The sequence below is a fragment of the Brassica oleracea genome, chromosome C5 (genome assembly GCF_000695525.1).
Source record: "Brassica oleracea var. oleracea cultivar TO1000 chromosome C5, BOL, whole genome shotgun sequence".
Taxonomy (NCBI): domain Eukaryota; kingdom Viridiplantae; phylum Streptophyta; class Magnoliopsida; order Brassicales; family Brassicaceae; genus Brassica; species Brassica oleracea.
Genome location: NC_027752.1, coordinates 11,414,039 through 11,436,243, shown reverse-complemented (window position 1 = coordinate 11,436,243; position 22,205 = coordinate 11,414,039). Strand labels below are relative to the sequence as shown.

Below are 22,205 nucleotides of genomic sequence, written 5' to 3'. Positions count from 1 at the left end.
TCTATAACTTCACACGTGCTACGCTCTTCTACTTCCATATACCAAATATTCGCGAGATTAGTTTTAATTAACAAATCCACATCACTAAAACTGCAATCCTGGGCGAGTGTGCAAAGATAGGGCGAGGCTGCTTGGTTTGGGGCTTGGTATACATTGGATCGGATTCCCAAGATAATAAGTTAGCTTGCCTAGATCACTCATCTCAAACTTTGTCGTCCTACTGAATCTGGAACAGGCTGTCCCTATCCTTTCTTCCTCTCCCATTAAATCTGTTAAATCACTTAACATAAAAATAGATGATGACTAATTTACCTTAATGGTGGTGAAACTTATATCCTCCACTAGAAACTTATACAACCTCGTGGAGTTTGGAAATGATCTTGGCTACATTGCAGCATGCCATTGTGGTGACAGTTAAGCATCCAAGTATTGTATCGGCATCGCAATTTCGTTGAAACTCTTTCTAGAAGTCTTCTAATATCATTGTTATGAACACGCTCCTGGCCTTAACTGGCCGGGTCGTTCCTCCGGCGCTGTTAGGTAAACTCTACCTCTTGCTCAAAGATTAATAAGCTTATTAGATCAGCTCTCGCCTGGGAAATCACAAACAAAATCCAAAACATCACTAAAAGGCCACATCCGAGAAGAAAACAAGTGTCATTCATTCAATACTATACTATTTACCGGAGATAGTATAGTTTCACATACTATGAACAACTAGACCCTAATATGTTGGTAAAAGTTTGCATTAATTATTGGCCACACTTGGATTTTGTCAACGTCATCTCTACATCTTTAAGTCACCGGCAACTTGTATGAATCAAGGGTAAAACCGGTGAAAATGAATCACAATTGTTAGATAATACATTATGTCAAAATCAATTTTTTCACTTAATTTCTTTCCCAAACTCGGTCATTTCACAAATTCAGCCTTATTTTTATACTAGCCTTGATTATGGACAAAACGTGGTTCAGTTTACTCCTACAAATTAATAATAAGCAATATTTAATGGACAAAACGTGGTTCAGTTTACTCCTACAAATTAATAATAAGCAATATGTAAATATCACCTGATTTATATAGTGTTGTCGTGTTGATAGAATACTTTGGAATATTTTATATACCATTTGATTTACTTGAATAACCAGTCGAATTAGTCCGTAAACTCATCGAACTCAGGCAAAAGCAAAATAACGTCCATCAAAGCCTTTTTGATCTTTCTGAAACAAAGAGAATCACTTGTCTACCAGTTACAGTCTTATATCTATTATCGGCGACAATATCAAATAAGACTTAAGCCACTAAACTTAAGAACATGATTAATAGGGATTTTTAGGCCGTGATTAATAGGGTTTTTAGGGGTGAGGTTCTTAGCGTAATTTAAGAACCGGTTCTTAACTTTAACAAAGAAAAAGGTTAAGAACCGGTTCTTTATATATTTAAGAACCGGATCTTAATTTTTTTCTTTGTTAAAGTTAAGAACCGATTATTAAATTACGCTAAGAACCTCATCTCTAAAAACCCCTATTAATCATGCTCTTAGGACGGAGTTCTTAGCGGAATATAAGAAACCGTCTCTTAACTTTAAACTAAAAAAGTTAAGAACCGGCTCTTAAACAAGATATTTAAAAACCAGTTCTTACTTTTTTTATTTAAAAGTTAAAAGACAGTTTTTTATATTCCGTTAAAAACTCCTACTCTAAGAACTCTCATTAATCATGCTCTTATGATCACTGGCTTATGCATTATATTTAAATTTAATATTAAATTAGCCATCTCATTGGTTAAAACCCAATATGGTTTTTTGTCATCATCCACACAACTGATGATAATTCAAGCATGGATCATTCATACGTAGAGTTGGACATTTTATCTATTAAATTTGATTTCATTTATCATTCATTTCAATTTTATCAGAAAATTTAAATATCCATAAATTTTTGGATCAACTCAAATATTAAAAATTAATATTTACGAAAAATAAATTAAATCACAAATACTAAAATATTGAAATAGACATATCCGCTCCGCTCTTATTGGATACAAATAAACATTTATCTACAATTAAATATAGAGTTTTAAATGTATAATTATATATAATTATTATTTTATCATATTGTTTTAGTAATTGTATTTATAAAGTTACTTATAAAAATATTAAATTTAAAATAAATATAAAATCTTTGTAAAAACTACAATTTCCTGATAATTTGGAATTTTTAAGAATTAATTAATATAGAAATTTATGAAACATATAGTTTTACGAATTTTTACCTTTTATTTTATATTATATAAAAGATACATTTTATAAAACAACTCATATAGTTTTTTTTAGATATGCTAGTATTAAATAAATGGATAATGTATTCGTAAACATCCATAATTTTTTTGTATATCCGTAAATTACAAATCAAATCACAAATACTAAAAATTTTAGTATTATTATCTCCTTACCTAACCCTATATACGGTGCACAGAAATGAATACAAAAGTCCAGTAAATATAATATTTTTTCTGTAACTGAGAAATCAACAATGTTCCAACAATTCTGGTAACTAAATTTTATTTTGATTGTGCATCTATACAGATAAGACAAATATTTGTGACTAAAGTGTACAGATGCTGCAAAAATGAGAATCACACACGTTACTCATTGTAATGAATACATTTGTATGAAGTAATATAAGAAAAATCTTATATTAAATTCACAAAGCGAACACATCTCACGTCACTACGTCTAAAGTGACTGTGAAGGACCGTTTCATTTTAAAAACGCAAATCTCCTAGGAACGACCGAACCAGTGGTCTTGGCGGATCGCGAGTTCGAAACGATCAAGGCCACGGTAAAGAGTTTCTTGTATACAGAATTTCAGTCCTGCCTTATAAAGACTACGAGTTCTCTAAAAACTCTGATGGGGATCCATGGCAGGGACGTCGATCCAAGAGAACGCTCCATCTTCCGAGTTTGAGTTAGACATGCTGATTTTCCGTAAGAAAAGATTAGAAGTGATCGGGGAAGATTTTGACTCAATTCTTGCCGAACTGAAATCTGACTGCATGCTCTCTCCCTTTTATTGTCGATTTTGACGTACATATCTCTGGGAAGAAGATGCTTCAGGATGTTACTGAGGGCAGCAGGACCTGCAAGTCACCTAGCACGACACTGGAATGGATGAATCTGTATTTATGTCTTCTTAAGAAGATTTTCACCGTAATTTCTTTTAAAGGTTTTAGATTTTTATCTTGATGTTTGTTTTTGCTCCGGTCAAGAAATGGCCAGTAGCCATGAGTGTTGGAACTCGTTTTTGACGAAATGGTTTTAGACTATTTTTCGGTAAGTTTTCGGCCGAAGACGTTCGTCGGAATAACCTAATGTTTGAAAAACACTATGAAGTAGTGTAACCTCTGGTCAAAACCGAAGTTGTTGTGAATGAGAAATAGAAGTCTGAAGTTAGTGACATACAGAGCTTGTAAAGCTTTAAAATTTGGCTAAGTATAAAATTTAGCAAATGTCACACAGTGGATATTTGGGTTTGGATTTGAATTTGTTAGATGGATATTGGGTTCACTACTTATTCATATAATTTTTATTGATGATTATCTTTATGTTTGTAAAACATAAAATACAAACCCAAATTAAAAAGAATATTATTTATGTTTGATTTGGTCAAATAAATAATATATTTTTTATTGTTAAGTCATTAAAAATCAAGTCAAAGGGAATCAAATACCATAATGACAACATTGATTTTTGACTTGACTCCATTGTTCTCAACGTTTGGTTTTAAAAACCATAACGTAATGTCATCTCATCTATATATATAAAGTTGGTTTTTTCTCTTTCTTATGACATGTGAAATGGTGGTTTGTTGACATGTGTCCTCATATTTTTTTTTTGTAATTTAAATCCTTTTACTTTTAAATTATTGCAATTTGTTCCATCAATCTCTAATTATGTACTATCTGATCATTCTCACACTTATCAGTCCCTAAAATTCAAGAAATAAATAAAATAATATAAATATATTTTAAATATTTAATTTATTTACAATTAAAAATAGCATAAACTTTTACCATTTTATTATTTTTACTAATTTTTATTATTTCATTTATAAATTATATATATGTTTATTTCACTATCAATATCATAAGATAATCAAACTAATAATAAGAAACTAGAGCACCAACGCAAATAACCAAGAAAGCGGGTTAGAAGGAGAATAATAATCAAAAGGCCAAAGCCACCTAGAAGCAGGAACATATATATATGCCTAAAGCACCAGAATCACAACCAGTAGCTAAAAGGTAAGAAACACCTCACTAACTAAACAAGAATATACAACACGGTCATGCAAGTGAAAAACCACAAAGCTTTGGATAGAAGGAACCAAAGCTCCAAGAGACTAATTCCGCACACCTATACCAAAGGAAACATGGAAAGAAAAGAAACAACTTGAGGGAGGGACAATGGAAGACAATCACCACGAAATTAGAGACTAAACTTGAGACCAAAAATAACCTTCCAAGCCCATATAACATACACGAACGAAAACATTATCCAAACCTCGAGTGACAAACATGGTGAAATGAAGAGCCACTAGAGATGCGATGAAAGCTGCAAAGAGATGCGAGAATAGAGAGGGAAAGGGAGACGAAACAAAATTAGAAAACTATGAAGCCGTCCTCGAGCTATGAAAGAGAGCATAGAAGTCAGAACACCAAAAATTAGATCTTGAAAATCAAGACAAGCAGTGACTATTGACGGTAAGCCAACGTTGAGGAATACAACATCAAAAACGACTAAACTCTGACCCAACCAAGAAGATGCAGTTCCTAACATCAGCTGAAATCTAAGAAAAATGATGAGCAGTCAATAACCAACAATGCCGTGAGAATCAACCGAAAAACTGAAAACTCATAAATCTGATCTACAACAAATACCATATAATCTCACAGGTGAAGAAGACAAGGAAGAACAAGAGAAAGATGTAAGTATTTTTCCGGTGATGGTGAGAAGCACCGCACACCAGAAAGGTAAGGAAATACATAGACGGTGATGGCTCAAGGTCAAAATATAGGGAGAGGGCAAAAAACATCTTAAAAGTTATAATTTTTAAAAATATGAAAAAAATATAATACAATTTTGACACTGAAACCGTTAATCTTAGAATCAACAAAGTTATTGAAATTCAATATTATTTTACGTTAGATGTTCATTTCACTACTAACAAGTACTATACACACAACAACACATTATTCGAAAAAAACAAACACAAAATATATTAACCTATCATCTATTACTACATAACACACTAAAAACACCAAATAATGATCTTAACAAATAAAAACGACAACATAATTACATTATCCAAAAAATCATGTTCTAGCAATAATAAAAACAATATTCTGCGCGTAGCGCGGACACCCCGTAGTTTCATATAAATAAGGCTTGTTAGCCATAAGGAAAGTGACTAACATGAACGTGAAACAACAAAAGATTCTCCCATCATGAAATAGTTATTTTATTTTTATTTTTTCTGAGAATACATCAAAAAATTAGGTTCGATAGATTCTGTTTTTGGGTGATGGTAAATAGAAACAATGCTGCAGTTGTATCCTGGAATCTGAGCGCTATGAAACCGTCACACTACGGGACGTTTAAAGATTTAAGAAAAGATATTAACCATCTCAACTCTGCAATTCGTCTTTATTCTTATATTTCGGTATTGTAATTTTAATTTATGTTCTTATTATTTTTTACAAATATCAGTAAAATAAGGTTCCTACACTCTTAATTTTTTTAATATCTTTTATGCTTTTGCACTAACAATACTGATATTTGCTAAAAGTTTTGTTTTTAAGAAGAGGTTAATCGACAGTCTCGAAACAAAATCTGGATGTGTGCTTTCTCCTGCCAGTTTTGATATTGTGTAAAGCTTGTGTTCTTGCGCTAACATTTTTTTTTGCAGGATCGGTTGAATTATTTAAAATAATTCTCCTGCACTTACGTGTTTCATTTGTGATTTGCATGATTTATTGGTTATTAGCTTTATTCGTGTCAGTCAATAGTAGTGATCGATCTTGTTTTCAGCACTAAGAGCTTCTTTATCGCATATACGTTTTTTATTATTATTTTTTTTATTTAAAAAAAAAAAATTAAAATCAAACCAATCACGAACAATTACGTGTAAGTGGGACCCGCGAATAGTTGAACGGACGTCTCCTATTCGCAATTTCTGGAGACGTTTTCTCTGGTTTCAGTGGGACCCACATTTACTTTTTCCTAAAAACCCAGCGTAGAAACGTGGGATAAAGGTGCTCTTATACTAGCATTAGTTTAAGTTTTATGAAACTAGTCAACAGGTGCGGGTCGTGGGTCCTAGCAGTCGAACGGGAAAAGAAATTGCAGGTTGTGTTGTTTGATTATTGATTATATTAAACCAATACATGATTGGTAGAAAAATATGGATGGACAATAAGATAAAACCCAAAATAAGAAATTCACTCATATAAAATTTTAGCATCAAAATGTACGGTTGGTCAATACGATAAAATCAGCTTCACTCACCATATAATAATTATATCTAAAAACAAAACTAGATCCTAATTAAAATTTTCAGATCCAAAACCATAAATATATTATTTAAAAATATTATGAAAATTAGACTACTAGAAATTAATTTTATTGATCAAAATTTAAGATAAATAATTTTATAATCCACATTATTTTATAGTATTTAGATTTCATATGAAATTTTTAGTGGATACTAGAAATATAAATTTATATACTATCTCATACTCACTCTCTATTTTGCATGTTTACTTTAATTCAATTGATACAAATAAAACTATCAAATTGTGTATAATCTTATATATTAAAACAGAAGTCACAACCTCTATTCATATGTGATTTTTTAAAAATGGACCTAATGGACATATTCCTAAAAAATCATGTTACATTTAATCTCTAATCTTATCATTCAAATTTTGGGTCTACCAGAAATTTTTATTAGATTATCAATAATTAGATTTAAACAATAGATGATCCATTGGATTTATAGATAATATAAATTAAATAGATATAATTAAAATTTTGTAATACTATACTTCCATTTGTTAATTATTTAAATATTTGTCGATGTTAACTTTTAAAATTATAAATATTTTTTTTTAAATAACAAAAATTATATTATCTAACAATGATTAATCTTTACTTCCTTAAACCAATGAAAACAAATTTTAAACTATATAGTTTATTTTAAAAAATTAAACAAAAACTAAATGTTTAATTATTTACTCGATAATATAAATATGTGAAGCGAAAAGTTTATTTTTAAAAAATATTTCTAAATTTGTGAAAGGTTACAATATCTTTGAATATGACAATAAAACAATATTTTACTAATCTTTATGTATATAATAATGATTTTAATAATGGAATAATAATCCAAAAATATATATATAGAAGAAGATACAAATACATGTGAAAGTTTGAAACAATCTATTCAATGAAAAAAACATGCCGTAAACTTATTATGTTTTAAAAATTGATAGACACATATATATTATAATATATACCAATTTAGAATTGAAAACAAAATGTTTATATAAAAATAAATGAAAACAAAAATTCGCGCAGTTGCGCGGATCGAGATCTAGTATTTCTTAAAACGCAAATATGAGGAAATTGTAAGAAATATTATCTTTAGAGTACTACATTTTAAATAAAGGTAAAACCAAATAGTCCTTCTATAATTGAAAGATTGATGTTTTTGGCTATTTCACAAATATTAAACATGATAATTACTTAATTTTACTAAACAATTTATTAGAAAAACTCTTTGACAAATAAGTATGCCCTTACATATAATATGGTATACATTGCTACATTACATTCTTTTTATTGGTACGATAGTTTATGATTCGTTATCAATATAACAATACACTTTGGCACAAACATTCTACGTTAGATATCTTTGAGCCATCGTAATTATCAACATATTTATTCCAATAACAGTGCAACATTATTCTCATACGCAAGTCTTCACAACCAATAGTCCAATAATTAAATTAAAGTATATATGAATCTAACCAGATAAACTTACAATCGATCTAAGCCGGTTTTGATTATATATAACAAGACTATAGTTAGCCACACATAATGGATACTAATTTGATAACAATTAAAAATCTGTAACTAAAAGCGATGCCTAAATAACCAATGGCTGTACATATGCACTCCTCTATTGCCTTTCGTGTCAGCTTGTGTCAGCCTAATTAGGCTATATAAGCAAGTAATCTCTTCTAGCATAATCGTACAGTCATAACTAAGTACACTATTAATACATCAAATACAATAAAAAAAAAAGAGAAACACAGAGAGAGAAAGAGAGATAAATGGAGAGTGAGAAAATGTGGGGAAGCTTAATGAACAGAGTGAAACCATACTTAGCAATGATATCTATGCAATTTGGTTATGCCGGTATGTACATAATCACCATGGTGTCTCTTAAGCATGGCATGAACCATTACATTCTAGCTGTTTATCGCCATGCAATCGCCACCGTTGTCATCGCTCCGTTTGCTCTTTTTCATGAAAGGTATGGTTATTTAATTTGATCTCTATATATAAGTTTGTTTCTTATTTTGTGTGTAAACGTGTCATAGATTTTCAACATAAAACTCACCAGAAATAAGGTTAATGAGTGGCCGTATCTAGGTTATACATACAAGTTTAAGTTAATACATAACTTAACTTACGCAAGTATGCAATTTGTGCTATTGTTATGATTATGCAGGAAAATAAGGCCGAAGATGACGTTCCGAATATTCCTACAAATCGCGCTTCTCGGATTTATTGAGTAAGTACTCGTCTAGTAGTCTCATACTTCATTCACACAAAAACTATAAGAATAATCTCCGTAAAATTTTCTTTTTGTTTTGATGTTCTTATATATGGCTAAGAAAATTAAACAAACGTTAAATAAATGTGTTAAAAATGACAGGCCGGTGCTGGATCAGAATCTCTACTACGTCGGGATGACTTACACATCAGCAACTTTCGCTTCTGCTACCGCTAATGTCCTACCCGCCATCACCTTTGTCTTGGCCATCATTTTCAGGTTTACATTTATTTTATTTACTATTGTAAATAAATTAATTAAGCATTTCATGATTAGATTCATATTGATTCCATCATAAAATTAATTTTTTTCTTATCAGCATACTAATGCAATTTTTTTGAACTTTGATTATGTTTTTATTCTGAGAATTAATTAACCTTTTTGACTTTTAATTCCCATGCCGTGGGAACACGATTACCGAATCATACGAAAACACAGTTAGTATGTTCGTGGAACACGATACCACTTGAATAATTAATTAATAAGCACCGAAAGAAATATAATGGGATCACTTCTACTTACGTAAGATGTCATTATTAATTTATAAGTCTATAGGGGCAATATATATATATATATATATGTATGTATAGAACACGACTTTTTTTCATGCACATGTAATTTTAATATAATAACTAGACATAAAGCTCGATCGATCATTAAATAGATTTGTTTATATAAATTTCAGATTAGAGAGCGTTAACTTTAAGAAGGTACGAAGCATAGCCAAAGTTGTCGGAACAGTCATTACAGTCTCCGGAGCACTTCTCATGACTCTCTACAAAGGTCCAATCATTGATTTTATAAAATTCGGCAGTGGCGGAGGCGGAGATGACGGTGCAGGAGGAGGATCCCACGGTGGTGCAGCATCGGCGGATTTAGACAAACACTGGATCCCGGGAACACTTATGTTGTTGGGAAGAACTTTTGGTTGGGCCGGTTTCTTCATTCTACAAGTAAGTACCAACTAGTTACAACTTCCGGTATATTCATGAACCGTAGAGAAAACATCTAACGATGGTCTTGTCACGTTTTAAAAACGCAGTCGTTTACGCTGAAGAAGTACCCAGCTGAACTGTCATTAACGGCTTTAATATGTTTAATGGGAACATTAGAAGGAACCGCCGTCTCATTGGTAACGGTACGTGATCTGAGCGCTTGGAAAATCGGCTTCGACTCCAATCTCTTCGCCGCCGCTTACTCCGTAAGTATATAGTATAAATTAACTTTAATTTTGTAAGCATACATACTGATATTTTATGTTAATTAATCAACAAGATTAAATGGTGATTAGGGGGTGATATGTTCGGGAGTGGCGTATTACGTGCAAGGAGTAGTGATGAGAGAAAGAGGACCAGTTTTCGTTGCGACATTTAATCCTCTTTGTGTCGTTATAACTGCAGCTCTTGGTGTTGTTGTCTTGTCTGAAAGTATTCATCTCGGAAGGTGCTTTTCTCATTTATTTTTCTCTCTATAATATCAACAACGCAATTAATAAATTTTCAAACGCAATTAATAAATTGTTATCTACTAAAAACTTTCAGTGTGATTGGGACGATATTTATAATCGCGGGCCTATACACTGTTGTCTGGGGTAAAGGCAAAGACAAGAGAATGACTGATGATGACAAAATTAGCAAAAGGCTTCCAGTTAAGAGTCCGGTTAAACCGGTGGTAGCTGGTAAGGGATTAGCTGGAGAACCGGAGATGAAAACAAAGCAAGGCCAGGAGACCAATAAGGCTACTGAACGGGGATGTATTCAACTGAGAGTTTCAGGTGATTTGTATTAAAATGACAAATCCACTGTTATTGAAACATGAATTTTAAAAACTCATTTAAAATCCACTGTTATTGAATTTGACATTTCTTAAAGTACTCTGAAATCCACTGTTATTGAAAATATTTTAAGTTGTGGAGTTTTAAAGTTTTCAGGTGATTTTAGGGTGTTTGGGTATGATTTCTTAGTTAAAAAAATTAAAACTCAAATCCCATAGTTTTAGGTGATATTCTAGAGTAGTTTAACAAAAGTCACTTAAATCTCTGCAACTTATTGAAATCATCTAAAACCCCATTAAAAATCAAATCACATCAAATGTTAAATTGAATACATCCCCGAAATTTGAAGACACTTGCAAAGAGACATAATCTGTGCGTTTTTTCTCAATAATATATAGTTTTATGTGTTGTTTCCTTTTCTTTTTAATTTGCATTCCGCTGGTTACAAAAAGATAGTGGGAGATAAGATGTAACTGATGAGATGAACTAAATCATCATATAGGTTTTAACTTGAACGTTTTTGTGAGACACTCAACTTCAAAATAATCAATAGTCTTTCGGTTTAGCTCATCCAGAGTTTTTAAATGCACGGAAAAATAAAACAAAATGTTGTTGAATGAATCAATCAAGAAGAGAAAACAAAGGAGAATGAAGAAATGGAGATGAGAAATGTGACAAAGAAGTGGCTAACGGAGGAGGCAGTGGCCATTGAGATGCTTCCAGCTGGACCATTAGCGGGGTTACCTGGGAAGGAACCACCCCCTGGAGGAATTATAGATGATCGTGGCGACGATGCTATGGATCCTGGTCCATCAAAATCCGGTGAAGGCGCTGGTGCATACATTATATCCTTAGGAAGAGTATCCGGTGGAGCTAGAAGCGGTGCAAATTGTTGTGGTCCTGCGTTACATTGCAGTTACATTAGACCAGTGCCAACTAGCAGCTGGTTCTTCTATGAAAGAGATAAGAGTTTAGTGAGAACTTACCGGGACATCGTGGTTGAAGAGACTTAGTTAGCCTGTAAACGAAAGAGAACACAAATGATAATAAGTGTGTAGTCATGTTGATGAGGGAGAAGCCAATGTGAATGTAAATTTACTTACGTGGTCAAGATAGTGCCGTTAGCGAAACCATTATAATCACAGCTTGTAACATTACAGCCAGCGCTACTCTGCTGCACCGTGATGTTACCGAGCATGAGGTTGCTGCCCCTACACTGCATAGTCGAGCAAGAGACTGCTAACGAAGCAGGCTCACAATACAAACTGCATCACATCACACACACAATTCAATAAACAAACTGATTAGTCACATCAAAAATAACACATCTTAAGAGAAAAGGAGCGAATCTTTGATAATATTATTACCTGCGGCTCCCTAGAGCACAGCTACATTGCACGCAATGACCTGCAGCTAGAGCGTAGGTACCATTTGGAACAATCAATCCAAAATCCGAAGCATACTTGGGAAAGTTTGAAGCACAAGCTGAGAGGCAAAGACCCAGAATCCCAATTAGGAAACTGGTAAAACTAATAATAGAAACCCCTCAAATATCAGTAAAGGTGAGCTTCACCTGACAAAGGAACAGCGAGGATATCACCGGAGCTAACATCAGGAGCTCCCATAGCATTCACGTTCATCAAATCCGTAACCGTAGTCGAGTACCTCCTCGCGATTCCGGCCAAAGTATCAACATCCTTCACAACGTACGACAGATAAACCGCCGGGAGAGAGTTATCAGTCCCGTTGAAGCAAGCGCAGGGGAGAGGGACAACAAGACTCGTCCCGACATCGAGCACCGACGGGTCGTTAACCGAGTTAGCCTCCTGGATCTGCTCTGCGGAGACGAGACCGCCGTAGACAGAGTCTGCGATGGACCCCAGCGTGTCGGAAGGTCGGGTTTTGTAACGGGTGGAGACGGATTTTCTGATGCCGTCGACGCAGGAGCAGGTGAGTGGGATCTTGAGGAAGAGCTTTGATGGGAGGATGTGGTTCTCGACGTCGGGGTAAGAGATGTCGATGGCGTTTACGAGGAGGATTGAGATTGGGTCTACTTGGAAGAGGGAGGCCACTTCCGAGACTTTGAGGTCGGTGTAGAGAGTGTAGCCGAGTAAGGAGTTGCAGGTGTCGTTGCTTGAGCATGGCTCGATGGTTGATTTGGCTGTTGCTGTGAAGAAGAGTGAGCTCGAAGCCAGTATCAGAAACACTAAGAAGATGGGTTTTTCTGGGTTTCTCATACTTTCTTCTAGGGTTTTAGACTCTCTATCTCTCTCTCTTTTACAGGAAACTCCTCACTGTACAAATGGACAAGGTTCAGACAATCTGAAGACTGGTCTGGAGATTTCAGGTTTGATAGAGGACGAATCTCTCTTTTATCACTGGCTTTCTTCTTCCTTCAGGAGAGAGTGAGAGAAGTATTTTGAAATAGAGGAGAGAGAGAGAGAGGGAGAAACAGACAAATGTGTTGTACAGAGCGAACACAGAACGGTAGCTTCGCGATGTCCGAGACAGACATTTGTTTATGTTTGTGACTGATTTGCCCTTTCTTCGTAAACTCGTTTGACCGGTTTAATACAACCGCTGGCGTGGCATTTGTGAAGTTCGCGATGTCCGGAAGAAGGGTATGGCGGTAAATTTACTTGACATGAACTGAGGCCCACTCAGAAAGGCCCATTTTACTTTTTAGAGACGCTAAAGCAAAGAATTTTTTTTAATAGCCTGTTACTTTAATTGCTAAAAGAGACGCGTTAAATATTCTTTCCCTCAAACAGAGTTTTTAAGCTTTCCGTGTCCACCATATTATCATATGATCCTTTCTTATATTATTCCCTATATATTAATTAATGATTATTTGAAAAATTGTAACCTTAAATTTGTATTAATTAAAAAATATCATATTTAGATATCATTTAATTAGGATGTCAATTTAGCTTACATGACAGCCTAAGAATCAATCGAAAAATATTGGTCCAAAATTTAATTACTAAAAAACAGTATATTAACCCAAAATATAAGAAATGTGTATTCATTCCTTAAATAAAAGCTATAGAATTACCTAATATGATTAACATATATATATATATATATATATATATATATATATATATATATGACCATTAATGATTATGAATAATAAAGATTTGATAACAATTTTTGCATCATTCCTCATTTTTGTTTAATTTTATATTATTAAAGTAAATTAAACAATCACATTACCATATAATAAAAAATAGATTTTTTCTTACATGTTACATTTTGAAATTTTTAAAACGATTTCAAATTAAAAAAAAATTGTTAAAAATCCTTTTGAAAATTTTGTGATCAACGGCTTAATTGTTTTGTTATAACAAGATACAAATGATCATACAATCGTCTTAATATAAATTTTTATTTAATAAATATTCATATTAAATAATATATGTATATATATATTTAATATCGTTTAAATTAAACTATGTGCCATTTAAAAATCCATAAATATGTTAATTTTGAAATTTGCATTGAAAGAATATTGAGACCTTAATATTTTAATACTGAAATTTGCCTAGAACCGATATGAACCATCGTCATTTTCTTAAATTGGCCTAAAACAGTTTTTAGTGATTAACTAAATGGGTTATGTACATAGTAAAATGTGTTTTGGTTTAAAAATTGTTTCATACCCAAAATCAATATGAACCATCATCATTTTCGTTAAAATTTTATCACAATAAAAATAAAAGGTTGGGCAAAAAATCTGAATCCATAAAAACCGAACCAAGACCCATCCAAAGAATAGTACTGAACTTTAACCAAAATTGGTTAGATATCCAAATGGGTTCAAAATTTTGGTATCTAGAGAATCGGAACCGAACCCGATCCAAACCGTAATATTTTAGGTATCCAAATATATCCAAACAAGATTTATAATATAAAATATATATGACATTTTTAAGTTGTCCAAAATACTTGGAAATACATTAAAATAGTTATAAATACATGTTTAAAATAGCTAAGAAATACTTAAAATACCTAAAATACTTTAAAAAAAACTATTGATTTCCTATCCAAATGTTTAAGCTAAACCAATTTTTATGTTAAGTTTAAGTATTTTGGCATACATTATTCAAATTTATATGTTATATATTATTTTTATTTTTAGATTTTGAAAATTTAAAGTATATATGAACTTTTATTTTTGAAAAAATTTAAATAGATTATCCGAACCCAAACCCGAACCCAAACCCGCAAAGATCCAAACTCTCGAGGATCCAAACCGAACCAAATAGTACTCGAATGTCCACCTCTAATCAAATGTAAAATATGTTATTGATGACAAAATGTATATTATTTATAATATCTAAGTATATTATATATTATTTTTAAATCACCCCGCACAGGGCGCGAGTTATCATCTAGTTAACGTAGTATACTTTGATCTTTCAACGGTTCCCAAATTTTCTGTATCATATGGTAAAAATAGGGTGAAGGAGAATATCTGTCGGAAATTGGTTTGAATCGAGTTTTTGAGTAGGTTGGTTCATACTTCTTCATAGATTTGTTATGTGTTACGCCTAATGTTAGATAGAAATAAGGTGAAATCACTACCATATTTGAACCTAAATTCGTTTGCAATCATCTAGTAGATGTTGAGATGAAAATCTTCCAAGAGTTTTAGAGTCTTCAACTAATCATTCAGTGTGATTATACCATGATTGACACTATAGAAAAAATATTGTTTGGGAAAAAGAATAAACACATATATGAGATATTAATCGATATATAATGATATGAAATGTAAACACATGACATATCCATAGAAAATATACAATTATATACTTTCCTATTAATTGTCACAGAACCAGGTAAATGTCCTGCAGAATATTTTTATTGGATCACGGCCACCATCTCGTGGAACGATGTAACTCTTAATACCCACTTTAGTACATATTGTCTTGCATGGATTGTCACATGCTGCTGGAGTCGCCTTCTTTGATGCTTTCATGCATTGATTCACAATACAGTTGTTTACACATCCTTCGTCTAGCATTTTAGAATGAGAGACTTGTGCTGAAAAAGTTATTGTAAATAAGATTACAACAATCAACACACTAGCAATTTTCTTTGATGTTTGAATTGCCATATTGTAAGTATTGTGATTTTTACACCTTTCTAATGGTATATATTTGTTTATTGTGATTTTGAAATAAGATGATTTGGTAAGAATGTTGAGTTGGTGTATTTATATATGTTAGTGACATTAGTATTAATTAGTTGTTTTTAAGAAGTTACGAGGATGTTAATTTGCTTTCTATTCCTTTTTTTGGTAAATATGTTGAGGTATCTTATATTGTTTGGTCATCTTAACAACTATTTTCTATGAATAAATCATAACTAATTGTTAACACTGATAATATCAATCTACACGAGGTATTTCTAATTGGCAAATACTTGTCTTTAATTTGTAACCAAGTATTCGAGAACTGGAAAGATATTTTCCAGAGGTGGGCATCTTGGCTGTAGCTCTTTCTTTGTTGTTGGGTAAGTTATATTCATGAACCTCAAATGCTAATATTTGCATTCACAATATCCATACATTAAGAAAATATTTAGCATTTAAGCCAAAAATTAGTTTGTAAGGAAAACAAACGTTCTTTGTATCTTCTAGATTTTGATGGATGCCCATTATGCTAAGCTACTAACTGTCTGGAATTGGTATAACTATCAAAGTTGAGTTCTGCCAGTAGAAAAACCTACAATCCAAATGAAACACTCACATTGCACTGTTCAGGTTAGATCCATCTAAATGTTTAGATATTGATCATACAGTTGGTACCTCCTCGCGATTCCAGCCAAAGTATCAACATCACTCACAACATATGACAAATAGACCGCCAACAGAGAATTATCGGTACCATTGAAGCAAGCGCAAAATAGAGGGTTATCAAGACTCGTCGCTACATCAAGCTTTTCGTGACCACCGTATCAAGGCGGGAAAAAAAGAAAATCATTTCTTATATTACTAACTAACTTTGTGTACTTTGATCTTTCAATGATTTCCAAATTTGCTATATCATATGATAGGGTGAAGGAGACAAGCCAGTGCCGCCTGTCGAAGGAATATCTGCCATAAATTTGATTGAATTAATTTTTTGAGAAGGCTGATTATTTTAATTTCTGATAGATTTGTCATGTGTTACACCTAATGTTAGATAGAACATGAACCAAGTTGATATCACTACCATAAATTAAATATAAATAGGCATGCTATGAGTTACCTTAATGAGGATATATAATTTAATAGGTTTCTATAGGTTGCAATTTATGGCAACGTATTGATCTAAACAACTATTTGATGAGTTTATTTTTGAAATATTGATGGATAACCTATTCATTACAATCTGCTAGATGTGTTGTTGGGATGAACAACTTCTAAGAGCTTGGGTCTTCAACTAATCATTTAGTGTGATTATACCAAGATTCAAATTATTAGTTTTTTTTTTGTTTCCGAAGAAAAATAAACATATACATGAGATATTAATTGATATATGATATGAAAATGTAAATATATAATATATACATAGAAATTATACAATTATGTACTTCTCTATTAATTCTTGCAGAACCATTTAAATGTTATGCAAAATGCTTTCACTGGATCACGACCACCACCTCGTGGAATGATGTAACTCTTAATTCCCGTTGCAGTACATATTGTCTTGCATGGATTGTCACATGTTGCTGGAATCGCCTTTTTTGATGCTTTCATGCATTGATTCACAATACAGTCTTTTACACACCCTACATCTATTGTTTTAGAATGAGTGACTTGTGCTGAAAAAGTTATTGTAAATAAGATTACAACAATCAACACACTAGCAATTTTCTTTGATGTTTGAATTGCCATATTGTAAGTATTGTGAATTTTACACCTTTCTAATGGTATACGTTTGTTTATTGTGATTTTGAAATAAGATGATTTGGTAAGAATGTTGAGTTGGTGTATTTATATATGTTAGTGATATTAGTATTAATTAGTTGTTTTTAAGAAGTTACGAGGATGTTAATTTGCTTTCTATTCCTTTTTTTGGTAAATATGTTGAGGTATCTTATATTGTTTGGTCATCTTAACAACTATTTTCTATGAATAAATCATAACTAATTGTTAACACTGATAATATCAATCTACACGAGGTATTTCTAATTGGCAAATACTTGTCTTTAATTTGTAACCAAGTATTCGAGAACTGGAAAGATATTTTCCAGAGGTGGGAATCTTGACTGATGCTCTTTCTTTGTTGTTGGGTAAGTTATATTCATGAACCTCAAATGCTAATATTTTCATTCACAATATCCATACATTAAGAAAATATTTAGCATTTAAGCCAAAAATTAGTTTGTAAGGAAAACAAACGTTCTTTGTATCTTCTAGATTTTGATGGATGCCCATTATGCTAAGCTACTAACTGTCTGGAATTGGTATAACTATCAAAGTTGAGTTCTGCCAGTAGAAAAGCCTACAATCCAAACGAAACACTCACGTTGCACTGTTCAGGTTAGATCCATCTAAATATTTAGATATTGATCACACAGTTGGTACCTCCTCGCGATTCCAGCCAAAGTATCAACATCACTCACAACATACGAAAAATAAACCGCCAGCAGAGAATTATCGGTACCATTGAAGCAAGCGCAAGGCAGAGGGTTATCAAGACTCGTTGCTACATCAAGCTTTTCGTGACCACCGTATCAAGGCGGGAAAAAAAGAAAATTATTTCTTATATTACTAACTAACTTTGTGTACTTTGGTCTTTCAAAGAGTTCAAATTTGCTATATCATATGATAGAGTGAATGAGACAAGCCATTGCCGGTAGTCGAAGGAATATCTGCCAGAAATTTGATTGAGTTAAGTTTTTGAGAAGGCTGATTATTTTAATTCCTGATAGATTTGTCATGTGTCACACCTAATGTTAGATAGAACATGAGCCAAGGTGAAATCACTACCATAAATTAAATGTAAATCGGCATGCTATGAGTTAGCTTAATGAGGATATATAATTTAATAGGTTTCTATAGGTTGCAATTTATGGCAACGTATTGATCTAAAAAACTATTTGATGAGTTTATTTTTGAAATATTGATGGATAACATATTCATTACAATCTGCTAGATGTGTTGTTGGCATGAACAACTTCTAAGAGCCTAGAGTTGTTGGACCCAATTTCAACCAATTAGGCAATTGGGTCTAAATAATTTGGGCCACACGACCAACAAAGAGGCCCGGCTGCGACGAGTAGGAAGAGATCGATTCGGGGAGCCAGAGATCGCGGAACGGTTGCGAAGATCCTGGACTCAATCCACTACAAAAGGAGATCGAGGCACATGAAGAAGCACACGTTGAAAGCCCTAGAGAGAGCTACACCCACACTTCGACCTTGTTTTCATCTAGCTTTAGCTTTTTATCTTATTGATCTCACTTGTAACATTCGATCTCAATTCATTCATTGTATTCACCCTTATTCATCAATAAAGTCCATTTTTGCCTACTGAAAATTTATTATATCGTTGTGTTATAAATATATCGTTGCCTACATATTTTATCTTCCCTAGATTAAACTCTCGATCACTATCAAATACATAGTGTAGATTTTAGGATTTACAAGAGTCTTCAACTAATCGTTCAGTGTGATTATACCATGATTCAAATTATTAGTTTTTTTTTGTTTCAGAAGAAAAATAAACACATACATGAGATATTAATCGATATATGATATGAAAATGTAAATATATAACATATACATAGAAATTATACAATTATGTACTTCTCTATTAATTTTTGCAGAACCATTTAAATGTTATGCAAAATGCTTTCACTGGATCACGACCACCACCTCGTGGAATGATGTAACTCTTAATACCTGTTGCAGTACATATTGTCTTGCATGGATTGTCACATGTTGCTGGAGTCGCCTTCTTTGATGCTTTCATGCATTGATTCACAATACAGTTTTTTACACACCCTACATCTATTGTTTTAGAATGAGAGACTTGTGCTGAAAAACTTATTGTAAATAAAATTACAATAATCAAAACAATAGCAACTTTCTTTGACATTTGAATTGCCATATTGTAAGTATTCTGATTTTTGCACTTTTCTAATGGTGTATGTTTGTTTATTGTAATTTCGAAATAAGATGATTTGGTGAGAATGTTGAGTTGATGTAGATGTATTTATATATGTATATAGTATAAATAGTATTAGCTGATTTTAGGAGTTATTAGGATGTAAATTTGTTGAATGTTCCTTTTTTGGGTAAATATTTTGAGGTATGTTATATTGTTTGGTTTTCTTAACAACTATTTTCTATGAATAAATCATAACTAACTGTTCATGTTAAAAATATCAATCAACACGATGCATATCTAAGTGGCAAATGGCTGTCTTTAATTTGTAACCAATATCTGGAAATATATTGTCCAGAGCTCGCATCTTGACTGTTACTCTTTCTTCGTTTTGGTTTATATAAGCTATTTTATTCCTGAACCTCGAATGTTCCATATTTGCATTCGCAATTTTTTTCTTAAAAAAATATCCATAATACATTAAGAAAATAATTAGTATTCTCTAACCAAAAATAGTTTTTGAGGAACCCATAAGTTCCTTGCATCTACTAGATTTTGATGGATGCCCATTATACTAAGCTACTAACTATTAGACACAAAGTATCTCACATCGATAGTTGAAAAGGATCCTAAATAATATATAAGATAGATGTGCCACTCCAATTATCACCAATTGGTTTTAGGTTAGACGTCCATCTAGGTTAACATGGTATCAGGGTCCGATCCACGTAGTCTGATCCGATCCACATTGATCTAGCCCAAAGTTGGCCCATCAATCCTTGTCCGAACATTCCGAGATTGAAACTCAAAGAGACATCATCTTGACGGGGTGTATTAGACACAAAGTATCTCATATTGGTAGTTGGAAGGGATCTTAAATAATATATAAGATAGATGAGCCACTGATAGACCATGGATTTTACCCGCTTTTAACCATGGTTAATAAGTGTTTTAATAACTAATTACTACTATATAGAGTCTTTTTAAAGTATTTACAGGTCCATGTACGTTCTGGAGAAATGTGGTGATTTTGGAGCCTTTTGAGGTGTACAACTGCACAGGCGCGTCAGATGTTTAGCTATGTATGGAGACCTTTCTACCGTTAGGTTGAGCCCATATTTTGATACAAGATAGAAATTTGAGTTATCTTTCCAATCCCGCCGGTTTGAGGTCAATCAGCATCCTGTAGCAGAGGTTATGCATGTTTTACTGAAGAGTGGTCAGTCTGCCTCGCGAGAGGAAGCTATCGAGGAGATGAAGGACTGTCGATCGATGAAACAGCATTGATGTCGATCGACGGTGATGCCAGAATATGGGCTGAGCATATTTTATGAACGACTGAAGCCCAGAAGCAACCACAAATTACCAGAATACTTTTGGACGACCATAAACCCTATTTATGTTATTTATAAGCCATTGTTGATGGCTACGCTATCAAAGCTTTCTTTAATTCATAGTTCTTAGTTAGGAGAGAAGGAATGAACTCCTTCAGAGTCCTCCTGGTACTCCATTGGTTTTTTATATCTATTGCAATTTCTTATCTATTCATCTATGATTTTCTGTGACAACTTCATGTCTGAATAGATCCACCTGTTAGGTTTAGGGTTCAGATAGGTTACGAGGGATTAGCCCCAACTATAGATTGCTAAGTTGTGATATTCATCTTTAGGATTGTCATTAATGTCTGATTCTAGATTAGCTACCTAGAACTTGTCCTAGGATTGTTAGATATAAGCGATAGCTTTCATCTCATCCTGAAACCATTCTAATTGAGCTAAGACTTGCTAGAGCAAGGCAATAGCTGATCTAGTGAGCTTAGTGAACACATTCAACCTGCGAATTAACGTTTGACCAATAGCGTGGATCGATATTCATATAGAATAATCGGTCGACGTTTTGAATAGTGTATCGATCGATATTCAAATAGAATCATCGATCGACACTGGTCAATAGACGAACCTAGAAAGCGAGAGCCTAGTGGTTCGTTTATAAATGTTGAGCTCTATAATATTATGCATGCAACTTGTTAGGCATCTGTAAGATTATAATCTTGATTACCTGAATAGAAACCCTAGATCTAGCAACCATCATTCCATCAAACCCCAATCAATCAATCGAGCAATTAACTTGCTCACAAACCTGTCTTTTACATGTAATAATAATCAACCTAGCTTAATCAACTTAATTAGATTTAATTGGTTCTCTAACTCCCTGTAGATTCGATCCCTAAGTACTACAATTTGATCTCCTATTTGAGAGAGTATAAATCACTCTTTAGGGTAATTTGAATGATATCAACCACTCCACTTATCACCAATTGGTTTTAGGTTAGAAACTCATCTTGCTTAACACTAACTGTGTATTTGTGGACTTGGTAGAAATAACTATCATAAGTTCTTCCAGTAGAAAAGTCTACAATCCAAA

General features: G+C 32.8%; 3 protein-coding genes across 3 annotated transcripts; 1 reads left to right on the top strand and 2 right to left on the bottom strand.

The window, feature by feature from the left end:
* Positions 1-8,398: 8,398 nt before the first annotated feature.
* LOC106344513 (WAT1-related protein At1g21890) lies at positions 8,399-10,674 on the top strand (the record flags this gene model as incomplete). Its single annotated transcript, XM_013783878.1, has 7 exons — positions 8,399-8,601; positions 8,800-8,862; positions 9,007-9,123; positions 9,590-9,857; positions 9,947-10,105; positions 10,196-10,347; positions 10,446-10,674. Coding segments are annotated over exons 1-7 (1,191 nt in total), but the record flags the coding sequence as incomplete, so codon positions are not given.
* Positions 10,675-11,177: 503 nt separating this feature from the next.
* On the bottom strand, positions 11,178-12,915 carry LOC106343466 (lysM domain-containing GPI-anchored protein 1). Its single transcript, XM_013782687.1, has 5 exons — positions 12,252-12,915; positions 12,046-12,163; positions 11,782-11,943; positions 11,665-11,696; positions 11,178-11,578 (listed from the first exon to the last, which is right to left on the bottom strand). The coding sequence occupies exons 1-5, from the start codon at positions 12,913-12,915 to the stop codon at positions 11,304-11,306; spliced, it is 1,251 nt and encodes a 416-aa protein (XP_013638141.1). The 3' UTR covers positions 11,178-11,303.
* Positions 12,916-15,503: 2,588 nt separating this feature from the next.
* LOC106344512 lies at positions 15,504-15,800 on the bottom strand. Its single transcript, XM_013783877.1, has one exon. It carries the CDS (start codon positions 15,798-15,800, stop codon positions 15,504-15,506), a length of 297 nt encoding a protein of 98 aa, XP_013639331.1.
* Between the last annotated feature and the right edge of the window lie 6,405 nt (positions 15,801-22,205).

What these genes read in the sequence shown, in the direction of transcription:
- LOC106344512 (XM_013783877.1), bottom strand. Translation starts at nt 15,800, where the DNA reads ATGGCAATTCAAACATCAAAGAAAATTGCTAGTGTGTTGATTGTTGTA.
- LOC106343466 (XM_013782687.1), bottom strand. Translation starts at nt 12,915, where the DNA reads ATGAGAAACCCAGAAAAACCCATCTTCTTAGTGTTTCTGATACTGGCT. An exon ending in TGTGCTCTAGGGAGCCGCAG is followed by an intron (nt 11,944 to 12,045) that starts GTAATAATATTA and finishes GATGTGATGCAG; the next exon opens with TTTGTATTGTGAGCCTGCTT. An exon ending in AACGGCACTATCTTGACCAC is followed by an intron (nt 11,697 to 11,781) that starts GTAAGTAAATTT and finishes TTTCGTTTACAG; the next exon opens with GCTAACTAAGTCTCTTCAAC.